This window comes from Staurois parvus, unplaced genomic scaffold (genome assembly GCF_062004578.1).
Source record: "Staurois parvus isolate SC_StPar_1 unplaced genomic scaffold, SC_StPar_1.0 ptg001614l, whole genome shotgun sequence".
Lineage (NCBI taxonomy): Eukaryota > Metazoa > Chordata > Amphibia > Anura > Ranidae > Staurois > Staurois parvus.
In genome coordinates this window covers 431,133-447,500 of record NW_028319410.1, presented here as the reverse complement: position 1 = coordinate 447,500, position 16,368 = coordinate 431,133, and the positions used below count along the sequence as shown (strand labels likewise).

The following is a 16,368-nucleotide window of genomic DNA, read 5'->3' as shown; positions in this document are numbered from 1 at the left end:
CTGCAGAACATGACATCACGCTGCCCACACAAACCCCTTGAAGGATTCCATTCTTTTCCAGAATTCGGACTCTGAGAGAGTCGTGGATTCTTTTTTCTTCTTGTTTTTTTCCTTGACTAAGGTATTGCCGATATTACTGGCTGCTCCTAAACCTTTAACACCCCCACCTACCCCTGTGACCTCCCCAAACCAAAAAAAACGACACTGACCCACATTGGAGTTTAACCTCTTCATGTCTGGACACTTTCCCCCCCTTCCTGTCCTGACACTTTCACCCCCTTCCAGTCCGGACACTTTCACCCCCTTCCTGTCCGGACACTTCCCCCCCCCTTCCTGTCCGGACACTTTCCCCCCCTTCCAGTCCGGACACTTTCCCCCCCTTCCAGTCCGGACACTTTCACCCCCTTCCAGTCCGGACACTTTCCCCCCTTCCTGTCTGGACACTTTCACCCCCTTCCTGTCCGGACACTTCCCCCCCCTTCCAGTCCGGACACTTTCAGCCCCTTCCAGTCCGGACACTTTCACCCCCTTCCAGTCCGGACACTTTCACCCCCTTCCAGTCCGGACACTTTCCCCCCTTCCTGTCCGGACACTTTCACCCCCTTCCTGTCCGGACACTTCCCCCCCTTCCAGTCCGGACACTTTCAGCCCCTTCCAGTCCGGACACTTTCACCCCCTTCCAGTCTGGACGCTTCCCCCCCTTTCAGTCCGGACACTTTCCCCCCCTTCCAGTCCGGACACTTTCCCCCCCTTCCTGTCCGGACACTTTCCCCCCCTTCCTGTCCAGACACTTTCACCCCCTTCCAGTCCGGACACTTTCACCCCCTTCCAGTCCGGACACTTTCCCCCCTTCCTGTCCGGACACTTTCACCCCCTTCCAGTCCGGACACTTTCACCCCCTTCCAGTCCGGACACTTTCCCCCCCTTCCTGTCCCCAGGCCAATTTTCAGCTTTCAGCACTATCACACTTTGAATGACAATTGCGCGGTCATGCAACACTGTACCCATATGAATTTTTTAGCATTTTTTGAGACAGATAAAACTTTATTTTGGTGGTATTTATTCACCGCTGGGATTTTTATTTTTTTTTGCTATACAAATGAAAAAGTCCAAACATTTTTTAAAGAAGTGTTTTTCTTATAACATTTAGCAAATAAATAATCTTTCTTCATACATTTTGGCCAAAATATATTCAGCTATCTTTTTAGTAAAAAAGAATGTGTTTATAACCAAAAAGTATATTTTTTCAAAAAAAAATTCTACATTATTTCTTTTATTTTATTTATTCATTCTTATTTTATTTTTTTATATTATTATTTATGTTTTTTTTTTTTTACATACTGTCACCCTAGCAGTACAGTGTCACCATAGTGACACTGTACTACTTGTGGGGGGTGATGAAGATTTTTTTTTTTTTACACTGATTGCTTTTACACCCATAAAGGCTGTAAAAGCAATCATTTCTCTTTCTCTCTGGCTGCATTCTTGCAGCCATTGAGAAATACTGTAAGAGCTGTGATTGGTCACAGCTTGTCACATGGTACAAGGCTGCTGTGAATAGCCCTGTACCATGTAATCTCTGTGATCATTCACAGATTTCACTAGTAGTAAGCAATGATGTCAGAAGTGACATCTTGCTTACTACTATTCATGTGATCACTGATTGGCCAATCAGTGATCACATGATTCAGAACCTCACTCAGAGGTCCCGTACAGTGATCTGTGTTCTCCGGACACAGCGGGCACTGATTGCGGTGCTGCGCGCTCCCAGGGTGCAAGTGTACAATCCAAGCGCACACGTTCCTGCATTAAAAATGTCTGTGTATAAGTGGGTGCTGCAGCGACAGTTGGCTGGAACCAAACAGAATCATCAAGGGAGATTGCCACCAGCACCAGGGGTGTATTTAGGGGACCTCACACAGAGAACAGAGCCGGCACCGGATCGCGGTGCCGTGAGCTCCCAGGGAGCGGCAACCCGCTCCTGCACTGGTCCTGTCCGGCTGTTTATATACATGGGCAGGACGGGAATTAAAGGTCATTGCAGCCATTTTTATTAAACAAGAAGATTACAACTTTGTTACCAAAAATACAAATTCTTTATATAACTCACCGAACGTTAATCACCTTACTGGTATTCCGGATTACCTCATTAAAGTCTAGGGTCTTAGAAGGTGACTTTTATATCGACCAAATGGCTGTATCTACCACCAACCTAAACTTCAAGGCCCCCAGTCGCAAAAACACTGACTCATGGACAATTTCCTAAAAATTACCCTTGATACAGCCAACTCACTCCTGAGCCATTACTTCAATAAATTTGCTAGGGTAGGTACACCCATATGTGTGATGGGCCCAAGCAACCATTCACCAAAATTTTAAAACCGTCACTGCCTTCCAAGACCCTGAGACCCCTGGCAACTGCTATGACATAAAGAAACCCAGAAAACAAGCGAAGCCCCCAAACACAGGAACACGAACAAACAGTCGCCCATCCAGGAAACTGCCCAAGAACCACCGAAAGGTCGGAAAGGACCAAACAGGGTGAGCTCCACGAAGATGGAGCTGCCAAACAAGTCAGGAGGAAGGGCGGGAGAAACTTGTTCTACGCTGTCCTAGCTCTGACTGGCTCCAACCACTTTGGCACTGCCCAACTTCCCCCCTGAGCCACTGGCCCCTCTTAAGCCACACCCGAATCCCCTCCAATCAACTAACACTTTCCCTTTTTAAACAAAAACTCCTCTATTAACCCTATGTTGCTCCACCTATCCTGCCAACCTAGTCATGACAGGCCTTCAACCTATGCTGCTCATCTAGCTCCAGGCCTTATTCTTTCAAAGTGCCTGAAGGAATCTGCTGACGCTGCTTTGGGTTGGCATTTGTTTCTGAATGATGAAGGGAACTTTCAGTTAAAGTGAAGCAAGGCAACAGATTCCCTTATATGCAACGGTGGACTGACCATTTGGAAACTTGGGCACTGCCCGAGGGCCCGGGGTCAGTAGGGGGCCCCATGAGATGCCCCTGGTACCTTTTTCATAGGCTTTTTTGAGTTTGGGCAAGGACACAGGGGCCCCATGATCCTCTATTGCCCGGCGGCCCCATGAGTTGTCAGTCCGCCCCCTGCTTATATGCCGGCCACCACCAGCTGCATATACTCCCCTTCCCTTTGCTCCCCTTTCACTACAATTACAGAATGAGCTCTGCATAAGCGCCATATTTTTGAAGCCCTCTAAGCCCCCCTTTTGCTGCCAGAGCTGTGTTTGTGGTTTTTTCCCCCCACACATGTTAAAAAAAATTATTTTAGGCTTGAAGTTTGCATAAACCCCCAAAACATTTTATATTTTCTGAAGTGAATAAAATAGTGGTAGTTCCAGTTTTTTTATGTCACATGATCTTACTACAAACATCTAGGAAATGTCAGTAAAAAATACACAAATGCAATAAATTAACCAATTTTTGGTAAAATTTAAAAGACGAGGTTGCACCGAGTAAATGCATACCCAACATGTCAAACCTTAAATCTGTGTGTCACATGATCTTACCGCAAAGTTCTAGGAAATGTCGGTAAAAAATACACTAAAGTTCATTTTAGGGCACACAAAAGCAATAAATTAACCAATACATCAGTGGTTCATATAGTGAACTCGGTGTAGAGTTATTCACCCTGAGGTCATCACAGAGGACAAGGGGGCGCTCTTTACGTCTAAAGGAACAGAAATTTAATCTCCAAACACGGAAAGGTTTCTTCACAGTGAGAGCTGTGAATTAGACTCCCTCAAGAGTTGGTTGTGGCCAGCTCAGTGGATTGCTGTAGGAAAGTCCTGGATTCTTTCTTGGATACACAGAATATAACTGGATATAACATTTATAGGTAAAGTTGATCCAGGGAATATCCGATTGCCTCTCGGGGTATCAGGAAGGAATTTTTTCCCCAGCAGGAGCAAATTGGATCATGCTTTGCTGGGTTTTTCTATGGATCAACTCTGGGTGTAGGATTATAACTTTTTTTTTTTACTAGTTGAGCTGGATGGACTTTTGTCTTTTTTCAGCCAGACTATGTAACTAAAAACATCATTGGTGCCATTCTGCTGACTTTCCCCAAGTGTTGTTGGCCCTGATACTATGCAGGCACCATGAAATGGAAGGTCAATCAGTCACAGCTCAGGGAACCCCAAGCATCTTATAGAAGAACCCTAGGATTTCATGAAACCCTGGTTGAGAATAGCTGCACTGGATATTTCCTGGGAAAGCATTGTGTTTATAATTCATGAGCAGTAGAGTATGCAGTCAGGAAAGTGGGTGTAGAAAACATATAAGAACTTATAGGTTGGACAGCCACCTGTATTAGAGATATCCTGGGAATGTGTTGGGTTTATATTTCACAAGCAGTTGGGTGTGTACAAGCTGTCAGCCAAGTGGGTGCTGAAATGGTAGATCTTTCTAGTTGGGCAACAAGCTGTAGTAGAGATATCCCGAGGAATGTGTTGGGTTTATTATTCATGAGCAGTTGGATCTGCAGAAGCTGTCAGCCAAGTGGGTGCTGAAATGGTAGAAGATCTTTCAAGTTGGGCAGCTAGCTGTAGTAGAGATATCCCGGGAACATGTTGGGTTTATATTTCACGAGCAGTTGGGTGTGTAGAAGCTGTCAGCCAAGTGGGTGCGGAACTGATATAAGAACTTAAGAGATGGCCGGCCAGTTGTACAAAATTCCGAGACGAAAATAAGAGATGCTCATCAGGCAGACTGTATCCAGGTGTGCCGAAATGCCAAATGATCTACACCCCTAGCACAAGCTGTCAGCCAAGTGGGTGCTGACATGGTAGATCTTTCTAGTTGGGCAACAAGCTGTATTAGAGATATCCTGGGAATGTGTTGGGTTTATATTTCACGAGCAGTTGGGTGTGTAGAAGCTGTCAGCCAAGTGGTTGCTGAAATGGTAGAAGAGGTTTCAAGTTCGGCAGCAAGCTGTAGTAGAGATAACCCGAGGAACGTGTTGGGTTTATTATTCATGAGCAGTTGGATCTGCAGAAGCTGTCAGCCAAGTGGGTGCTGAAATGGTAGAAGATCTTTCAAGTTGGGCATCTAGCTGTAGTAGAGATAACCCGAGGAACGTGTTGGGTTTATTATTCATGAGCAGTTGGATCTGCAGAAGCTGTCAGCCAAGTGGGTGCTGAAATGGTAGAAGAGCTTTCAAGTTCGGCAGCAAGCTGTAGTAGAGATATCCCGGGAATGTGTTGGGTTTATATTTCACGAGCAGTTGGGCGTGTAGAAGCTGTCAGCCAAGTGGGTGCTGAAATGGTAGAAGAGCTTTCAAGTTCGGCAACAAGCTGTAGTAGAGATATCCCGAGGAACGTGTTGGGTTTATTATTCATGAGCAGTTGGATCTGCAGAAGCTGTCAGCCAAGTGGGTGCTGAAATGGTAGAAGATCTTTCAAGTTGGGCAGCAAGCTGTAGTAGAGATAACCCGAGGAACGTGTTGGGTTTATTATTCATGAGCAGTTGGATCTGCAGAAGCTGTCAGCCAAGTGGGTGCTGAAATGGTAGAAGATCTTTCAAGTTGGGCAGCTAGCTGTAGTAGAGATATCCCGGGAACGTGTTGGGTTTATATTTCACGAGCAGTTGGATCTGCAGAAGCTGTCAGCCAAGTGGGTGCTGAAATGGTAGAAGATCTTTCAAGTTGGGCAGCTAGCTGTAGTAGAGATATCCCGGGAACGTGTTGGGTTTATATTTCATGAGCAGTTGGATCTGTAGAAGCTGTCAGCCAAGTGCGTGCAGAACTGATATGAGAACGTAAGAGATGGCTGGCCAGTTGTACAAAATTCTGAGACGAAAATAAGAGATGCTCATCAGACAGACTGTATCCAGGTGTGCCGAAATGCAAAATGATCTACACCCCTAGCATAGTCCAAGAGGACCTGCCACCACATGCTCTCCAGGGCAGTAGCGTTTATCTTAAGTTTTTATTTAGCCAGCACACACCATTACGCATTTGCTATTTGCACGGCTAGTCGCATCTAAAGACTCCGAGAAATATTTAGTTGCTAAATCATGCCCATGGGGAACAATGAGTAGATTATTTCAATGTACTTATGCCTTTCCACTAAGCCTTTCTAATTGTTTCTGCATTATGAGTACATGTGTAGAACCGGCAATCAACCATTGTCTAATTATAGAGTGAACTGTAAGTGATTTAGAACCCTCGCTTGATAACCTGTGTCATTTTACGTTCAAGCGCAGTAAATTCCCCCGCCACGACTGATTGAAGTGTTTATTTACAGGCAGAGGGGACGATAGGCGGGAATCAGATGGTAGGATCAACTTATTGAGGTTTATTTGGTGGCACAATCAAATGTCTGGCTTCATCACCGATGGAAAATTATTTAAGAGATGCTATATTTTTATGCCTTGCTATAAAACATGCTTTATGTTTTTATGGCTTGCCATTACAACAGCTCTCATGAAATGGCTTTTTTTTTTTTTTTGCGCAGGGCCATGAAGGTTTCCTGTTATGTCGTGCAAATGCTGAGAGTTGAAATGACAGCTGGATTGTCAAGAAATTCTGAAAATGACAAATCAGTCTTTTCCAATAAGCCAATGCAAACAGTAAACCCTTAGAAATTACATAGCTGCCTGGCTACGGCACAATAAAATGGATTTTGATTTACCACAGTTAGGCTGGATAAGAAAAGTTCCCTGGTTGGCTGCTGTTACTGTAGCTCAGGGGGTCTTCACACTTTCTAAACAAAGGGCCATTTTTCTGTCCTTCAGCCTTTGAATGGGCCAGACAGTGGCCAGTGTGAGCAGAAAATGTCCAAGGGCAGTAAAAAATGCCCCATCATTGGTACTAGTGGAAGTGTAGCACTCACCCCCAAAAGGGCACACAGATCCTCAATGAAATCTCTTAAATAGTTCCAGAAATTTTCAGCAAGACAGGCCCCCCAGCTCTAGCATAGCGTGGACCTCAATTAGCACATGCAGGACCAAAAGGGCAGCAGACCTTCAGACTGGGAACTTCTCCTCCTGAACAAGGACTTCTCCAGACCCCAGACTGTTTATGTACCCCCCAGCCATCTACTGGGCACCCTCGCCCTGGGATTGGGGCTGATGCAACAAAAATATTCAGATTTTAAAACAAATTGTAGTGAGCGCTCTTAGATAAATGCAGCAGCTTGCACTCAAGGTAACCACAATACCTTTAAAATATGTATATATAAATGTAAATAATAACAGTGCAGCGCTCAAAATGAATTAAAAGGTAATATAAAGTCAATGCGATATCCGCGGTGCTGTCTGGATTTGATGAAAACTTCCAGAATTTTACTGCTTCAAATAATAGCAATGCACACTCACCAGAAACACATGGATTATGCGCATGTAGGAATAACATATGGATCTGACATTTGGAATGATTATTCCTACATGCGCATAATCCATGCGTTTCTGGTGAGTGCGCATTGCTATTATTTGAAGCAGTAAAATTCTGGAAGTTTTCATCCAATCCAGACAGCAACGCGGATATCGCATTGACTTTATATTACCTTTAAATTCATTTTGAGCGCTGCACTGTTATTATTTACATTTATATAAACAAAAATATTCAGTTTGTTGATTTGCCTTTCCAGGCCACTACATGCTAGAGTCCACCAGAAAGCAGAGGGAAACAATGAAATCTGCAACCGGTGAAGTCCAGAAAAGCCCCAAACAATCACACACTGCTCTACTGACTACAGAGGAGCCAAAAGAACTACATTTACCAAGCAAACCTAGCAACCTATCTAGTAGGGTGCTACATGTCCTTCAGCCTTTGAGTGGGCCAGACTGTGACCAGTGTGAGAAGAAAATGCCCTGGCATCAATGGCAATAAAAATGCCCCATCATTGGTACCAGTGGAAGTGTAGCACTCACCCCCAAAAGGGCACACTGATTTGCCCAGGCTATTTTCCCGGGTTAGGGTAGTAGCAGCCAGGCACACAGCAACAGTTACTCTTCCTGGCTCAACGAACAGTCTAGGGGTTGTCTTTTATTACATTTATTTTTGAATAAACTTGGATGGGTGCAGGGAGCTGTGGGATACGTCAGCAACACTGTAGAGTAATAAAAAGGCCACTCTTCACTTTCTCAATGCTTCTTAGTACAGTTCCTCTAGTAGCAGCTAAGGGATTGAGCCGCACTGAGACACACACTGTAAGAACTGCCCCAATCCAAGCAAGCTCTGGTCCTGATGCACAAGTGATAGTAACAGCAAACCATCACTAGGATCCTACACTCAGATCTGTACTCACAATATCCCTGGATGGTTGGGTACCTCCTCCCAATATCAGCCAGACCTTTCTCCTGCGAACTCGTCAGATCAGATCCTCCATGAAATCCCTTAAATAGTTCCAGAAATTTTCGGCAAGACAGGACCTCAATGAGTACATGCAGGACCAGAAGGGCAGCAGACCTTCAGACTGGGAACTCCTGAACAAGGACATCTCCAGACCCCAGACTGTTTATGTACCCCCCAGCCATCTCCTGGGCATCCTCCCCTCCCGGGATTGGGGCTGAGGCAACAAAATATTCAGGTTGCCGATTTGCCCTTCCAGGCCACTGCATTGTAGAATCCACCGCCGGATTCTATAACATGTTTTTCTTATAACATGTTGTAAGAAAACACTTTTTTTCAAAATTTTTGGACTTTTTCATTTTTATAGCAAAAAAAATAAAAATCTCAGTGGTGAATAAATACCACCAAAATAAAGTTTTATCTGTCTCAAAAAATGCTAAAAAACTCATATGGGTACAGTGTTGAATGACCGCGCAATTGTATATATATATATAAATATATATATATATATATTTATTTATTGAAATATATTTTGAAATATATTGAATATGGCCAAAATTTTAGTATTTTTCAAATATACAGTGGGGATCGAAAGTTTGGGCACCCCAGCTAAAAATTTGTATTAATGTGCATAAAGAAGCCAAGGAAAGATGGAAAAATCTCCAAAAGGCATCAAATTACAGATTAGACATTCTTATAATATGTCAACAAAAGTTAGATTTTATTTCCATCATTTACACTTTCAAAATAACAGAAAACAAAAAAATGGCGTCTGCAAAAGTTTGGGCACCCTGCAGAGTTAATATCTTGTACTGCCCCCTTTGGCAAGTATCACAGCTTGTAAACACTTTTTGTAGCCAGCCAAGAGTCTTTAATTCTTGTTTGAGGTATCTTTGTCCATTCTTCCTTACAAAAGTCTTCCAGTTCTTTGAGATTTCTGGGCTGTCTGTCACGCACGGCTCTTTTAAGGTCTATCCATAGATTTTCAATTATGTTGAGGTCAGGAGATTGTGAAGGCCATGGCAAAACCTTCAGTTTACGCCTCTTGATGTAATCCCCCGTGGATTTCGAGGTGTGTTTAGGATCATTATCCATTTGTAGAAGCCATCCTCTCTTTAACTTCAGCTTTTTCACAGATGGCATCAAGTTACCATCCAAAATTTGCTGAAATTTTATTGAATCCATTTTTCCTTCTACTCATGAGATGTTCCCTGTGCCACTGGCTGCAACACAACCCCAAAGCATGATTGGTCCAACCCCATGCTTAACAGTTGGACAGAGGTTCTTTTCATTAAATTCTGTGCCCCTTCTTCTCCAAACGTACCTTTGCTCATTCCGGCCAAAAAGTTCAATTTTAACCTCATCGGTCCACAGAACTTGTTTCCAAAATGCATCAGGCTTGTCTATATGTTATATGTTCATTTGCAAAGTTCAAACGATGATTTTCGTGGTCAGGACGTAGAAGAGGTTTTCTTCTGATGACTCTTCCATGAAGACCATATTTGTACAAGTATCTCTTTATAGTGGAATAGTGTACCACAACTCCAGTGTCTGCCAGATCTTTCTGGAGGGATCGTGCAGTCAAACGTGGGTTTTGAATTGTTTTTCTCACAATCCTGCGAGCTGTTCTGTCTGATATTTTTCTTGGTCTTCCAGATCTTGCTTTAACTCCCACTGTTCCTGATGACTGCCATTTCTTAATTACATTCCGAACAGAGGATATTGACATCTGAAAACGCTTTGCTATCTTCTTATAGCCTTCTCCAGCTTTGTGAGCGTCAACTATTTTCAGTTTCAGTTTTCTAGACAACTGCTTAGAAGAACCCATGGTGCTGATTGTTGGGGCAAGGTAAGATGAGTCTGGGCATTTAAAACCTTTGAGATTGACATCACCTGGTCTTCCCAGACGATGATTGAGAACAATCCATGACACTGGCAGGTCTCAGCTTTGCAAAGGGGGCAGTGCATGCTATAAATTCTGCAGGGTGCCCAAACTTTTGCAGACGCCTTTTTTTTCGTTTTCTGTTATTTTGAAAGTGTAAATGATGGAAATAAAATCTAACTTTTGTTGACATATTATAAGAATGTCTAATCTGTAATTTGATGCCTTTTGGAGATTTTTCCATCTTTCCTTGGCTTCTTTATGCACATTAATACAAATTTTTAGCTGGGGTGCCCAAACTTTCGATCCCCACTGTATGTCAATATATTTGGGATGAATATTTTAAAAATATATTTCAAATATATTTTTCTTCCATGTGGGTAGTTGCCCCTAAAATTGTTTTACCTTGGGTGAGCATATGTCTGGCTTTGGTGAAAATAAAAGTTCACGTCAATCTTTGACAGTTGCCCAGGTCCTTTGTATTCTTTACAATTACATTGCTCTAGGCCAAGAGTTCTTTGCTGCTTGTGACACTATAACTGCATGGTAATTCTTTGCTTCAAAGGTGCCTTGCTAAAGTTCGATCAATAAATCTAGTCTTAAAAAGTCAGTGGGAAATAATTCAATTTGACAGCAAAAAAAAAAAAAGATGAGCAGATCACACAACTATCCCTGACCAGTAGAAAATGTAACTTTTATTTAGGTGTTAAGCACAAAAAAGTTATCTTTAAAGGGTTAGTTCACCTCTATGAAAAAATACCCACCGCAGGCCCTAAATACCATTACACAACCCTAAAATAATCAGATTTACAAAAAATATGCAGTAATGGGATTTCCATATTTGTAGGCCATCTTTACCATAAGTGAAACCTGTCCAGAAATGTCCTTACTGTTCTCCAATCACTGCTCTGTCCTCTTTTAGGATGGTGCAGCTTCAAAAAAATCAGAAGAATATATTTAAAAAAATAAAATAAAAACATTCTTCCCAAATATATTGACATATAATTGAAATACTACAATTTTGGCCGTATTCAATATATATCAAAATATAATTCAATAAATAAATATATATATATATATACACTGCATGTTGAAATGCGTTTTTTATATATTACAAAATATGTGAAATCAATTTGTTAAATATATTTTTAAAAAATATATTCTCCAGATTTTTTTTTACCATATAAAAAAGTCATTTTAACATATATTTTTAAATATATTTGTATATGCATTCCAAAAATGTAGACTTGTATTTTTGAAGACATACAGTATATATGAAATGTATTTTTAAAAATATGTTTCATATATTTTGTAATAAAAACGCATTTCAACATGCAGTGTATATATATATATATTTATGTTTTGAAATATATTGAATATGGCCATAATTGTAGCATTTCAAATATATGGCCATATATTTGGGAAGAATATTTTTAAAATGTATTTCAAATATATTTTTCTTTCATATGGGAAGGAATGTGTGCAAATTTCCAATCCCAGAGGACACCATTTTTGGGGAAACGTGACGTCACCACGTACCAGCCGACGAACTGACGCCGCGGCTGTTTTGTCTTTCCATTGCTCTCTTTTACTCAGCTGAATGTAAATGCAATACTTTGGCTATAATAAACATTTTTTTTAAACGGGATTGCACTATGAAGTTTTTCTTGTCTAAACCTTTCCAATATATTAGTGCGGAGAGCGGTATGAAGTGGTTCAGCCGGTCCCGGTGTGAACACCCACATGGAAGAAAAATATATTTTAAATATATTTTAACCATTAGCCGCCCGGCCAATGGCCATTTGGCGGCTTCAGATGTGTCTCTCCATTCCGGGTGCACGCCATTTGGCGTGCTCCCACACATGCGCAGTTTGCGCGAATGCAGAGCAGCACAGCAGTGCGATCTGTCACCGGCCGTGCACCTCGGACACGGCCGATGACAGATCCGAGTACGGGCTCCCGTTGCCGGTACCATGTGACCTGCTGTGACCAATCACAGCAGGTCACATGACAGTTGTATACATGGATGGCTTCATTCATGATGCCATCCATTGTATACTAGTGCCTAGCTGTGAATGGTCACAGCTAATCACATGCACATGTCATGTGATTAGCTGTGACCAAATCACAGCTAAGCACAAAAAAAAAAAAAAAAGCTGAATGAATCGATTTCATTCAGGTAAATGCTTGCTTATAGCAAAGTAATTCTTTGCTATAAGCAAATTGTGTAAAAAAAAAAAAAAAATACTGATCACTTCCCCAAAGTAGTACAATGTTACTATGGTAACATTGTACTACTTTGGTCATAGTAAAATATGAAAAAAAATCTTTAAAAAAATAGAAGAAATGTAATAAAAAATTAAATATAATAAAAAAATAAAAAAAAATAAAAAAATATATATATATATTTTTTTTTCATACTGTCACCAGTCAGTGTCCCTGTTCACCGCCATGCCAGTTATATGATGACGCTGTACTGCACTGGTGACAGTATGTAAAAAAAAAAATAGTGAAAATAATTTTTTTAATTTTTTCATTTTCCGAAAAATTATGACAAAAAAATACAACTTCAAAAAACTCGCCATGCCTCTTATGAAGTACGTCGGACTGTCTACTCTGCAAAAAGGGGTCATTTGGGGGATATTCTGACATTCTTGGAACTCAAGAAATTAGATTGGCTGTCAGTACTTCAGGATTGATCAATTTTCAGATCTATACCATAGTTTGTGAACTCTATAACTTTCCTACAGACTAAAAAATACATCCTAATTTGGGTTATTTTCACCAAAGACATGTAGCAGAATACATTTCGGCCTAAATTTATGAAGAACAATTATTTATTTGTAAACTTTTATAACAGAAACAAAGAAAAATGTGGTTTTTTTTCAAAATATTTGGTCTTTTTTTGTTAATTTAGCAAAAAATAAAAACCCCAGCGGTGATTAAATACCACCAAAAGAAAGCTCTAGTTGTGTGAAGAAAATGATAAAATTTTAGTTTGGGTACAGTGTTGTATGACCGCGCAATTGTCATTCAAAGTGTGAGAGCGCTGAAACCTGAAAAATGGCCTGGGCAGGAAGGTGTAAAATTGCACGGTATTGAAACGGTTAAAAAGACATTCTTAATATATTCTTCCCAAATATATTGACTTATATTTCAATTACTACAATTTTGGCCATATTCAATATATTTCAAAACTATATTTCAATACATTTGTGAATATATTATTAAAAATATATTCAAAACACATGCTGAAATATATTTCAAAGTGTAATTTGGAATGCATTTACAAGTATATTTAAAAAAAAAAATCTATGTTTAAATGCATTTGTTTAGCTGTTTAAAAATATCTGGAAAATATATTTAAAAAATATATTTTTAAATATATACCTTTGGAAAATATATTTTAATTTACATTTTTGGAATACATGTTAAAATATATTCAATATATTCAATGTATTGTAAATATATGTCGCATGTATATTTTTTATTTCTAAATGCACAAAGCTCAAATCATCTCAAACTGGTTTCTTGAACATGACAATGAGGTCACTGGACTCCAATGGTCTCCAGAGTCATCAGATCTCCATCCAATGGAGCACCTTTGGGATGTGGTAGAACGGGAGATTCGCATCATGGATCTGAAGCCGACAAATCTGTAGCAACTGTGTGATGCTATCATGTCAATATGGACCAAAATCTCTGAGGAAGGTTTCCAACACCTTGTAGAATCTATGCCATGAAGAATGAAGGTCGTTTTGAAGGCAAAAAGGGGATCCAACCCGGTACTAGCAAGGGGGACCTAATAAAATGGCTGGTGAGTGTATACTTTACTCAGCTCAGGGGCAGACTGACAACTCATGGGGCCCCCCGGGCAATAGGGGATCATGGGGCCCCTGTGTCCTTGCCCAAACTCAAAAAAGCCTAGGAAAAAGGTACCAGGGGCATCTCATGGGGCCCCCTACTGACCCCGGGCCCTCGGGCAGTGCCCAAATTTCCAAATGGTCAGTCCGCCCTTGACTCAGCTACATCTCTTAGATACTAACCTATGGGGAGGAGAGTTGTGTTGAATACTTGAGGACCCTATTTTCTCAAACTTTTATTTTTTGTCTTACTGGAGAGGAATAAAATATATGTTAAGACCCCAATCACCAATTTCTCTCCCTTTGATCTCTTTATCATTGTTTTCAAGATTTGCCAAACTTTTGCCCAAAATTTGCCAATTCTTTGGCCAAGATTTTTTCCATTCACTCTACTTATCGCAGTGGTTTTCAAATGAGATTTCCCAAATCTTGACCCAAAGCTTTGACCAGAAGTAATCTCTACTGTAATTTAAACACATGAATGGCATTCCATTTGGCAACATTTGGTTTTGGAAGATTCACCCATCAACTGCCTTCAAATTGAATAGAATGTCAGAATGTGAATTTTATTGAATCTTTGGGGGAATCTTTTGGTTGAATATTTTTTGGGCTGTTTATCCATCTATGTAATTCATCCTCCCTATGTGAGGAAAGCAATAATGGTTTCTCAAAAAAAAAGGACCCACATACCAAAGTTCCAATATATTTCACTGCAACTGCGGCTACATCAGGACAAAAGGAAAGAACAGGTGCAGAAGAAAATGTGGAGTGGACTCCACTGGAAGTAAAAACCAAAACTAAATTTTGACCCTCAGTCCTCAGCAGGTCCTACATTTCGAGGGAGGTATTGGCTGTTGGACCAGGTTGCACAGTCTACAAAGCGTACACATACCGAAACAAAAGCAATACACGTTAGAAATTGTAACGGAACCGACCCCGACTGCACTTGGGTATTTCCGTTAAACTCCCGCTTCCCTGTCCGAACACCGACCACGGACACCACAGCTGACCATACAAGACTAGGCGACACCAGACTTGAAGGAAACCAGGAAATAGACTACTTTATTTTAACACAGATGCAAGATATATACATTCAAGGGAACAATTCCCCCTCCCTGCGTAATGACAGAGGGCAGGGCAAACCACATCTAGGAACAAGAGACACATCAGCAGACACCCCCCACCAAGCCAATACACAAACACATACATCCAGGGGCGGACTGACCATTTGAAAACTCGGGCACTGCCCGAGGGCCCGGGGTCAGTAGGGGGCCCCATGAGATGCCCCTGGTACCTTTTTCACAGACTTTTTTGAGTTTGGGCAAGGACTCAGGGGCCCCATGATCCCCTATTGCCCAGGGGCCCCATGAGTTGTCAGTATGTCCCTGCATACATCCCATAATAGTTTGCTCCTAAACAAGACACACAATAGAACAATGGGATGCAACCACATGGCATTAAACAATGAACAACCCCCCACCCCAATATTAGGACATTTCACCGTGTACCCCTAACAGGAACAGGGTGACTTACACATAATATGGATAATGGGACTGAGACACGGGTCTCCCCACCCCTCCAAAGTGAGCTGAGTTCCATGGGCCCCCAGCCACAGAAATCAAACTTCTTTGGGCATAATGCTACATAGACACAAGCAAATCGTAATTCTTTCGTCGTGTTCCTCTCGAAATTTTAACCGTTTCTTAAAACAGACCATCAAAGAGACTTACCAGTAGGGTAAAAAGGAAATAATAGAATGGCGTGTCGGGCCCCTGCTGGAGCAAATGTTTCATTTGTGAGGCATTGGCTGTGAAGAGCGCCATATCCAGGAAACCCTGGGCCAACGTCTTTGTTCTGGCGAAGGTATTGATGTTCCGTATCACCTGCAAGGATATCAGTGGGTTACACCATGTGCCCGTCAATAATTCAACCTGCAGCCTATTTCCTATATTAGAAGAAGCTTTTGTACCCCAAGGTAGTTAATCATGTAAAAGCTTCACCAGCTGTTGTGTTCAGTTGCGGAGATATATGGTGGCTCGGGGGACCCTGAACAATGCCAGGTGACTGAAGGGGAGTTGTTCCGAACAGACCTTCAACATCTTGTTTTATGGAAGGCACAGCGGCATCACTACTTGTGAGACTGTGATATATCCCAGGCCGTGTGTTCGGTTCTCACTAGAAACTTGTAAGATATTTCTTTTTGTCTGTTCAGGGAGGAAATAGATGTAACCACCAAGGGGGTGTTCAGATGAAGTCTTTCTGCAGGTACAAAACAAAGCGCTTATGATGCGACTGCAATG

The 16,368-nt window shown here is 41.5% G+C and overlaps 1 protein-coding gene across 1 annotated transcript in view; it reads right to left on the bottom strand.

The window, feature by feature from the left end:
- LOC149435087 (ninjurin-2-like) overlaps positions 1 to 16,368 on the bottom strand; it is a 118,638-nt gene that overhangs the window by 79,299 nt on the left and 22,971 nt on the right. The window contains exon 2 of the mRNA XM_089663019.1: positions 15,799 to 15,951. Within this exon, the coding sequence (XP_089519145.1) occupies positions 15,799 to 15,951 (153 nt within the window). The remainder of the gene's footprint in view (positions 1 to 15,798; positions 15,952 to 16,368) is intronic.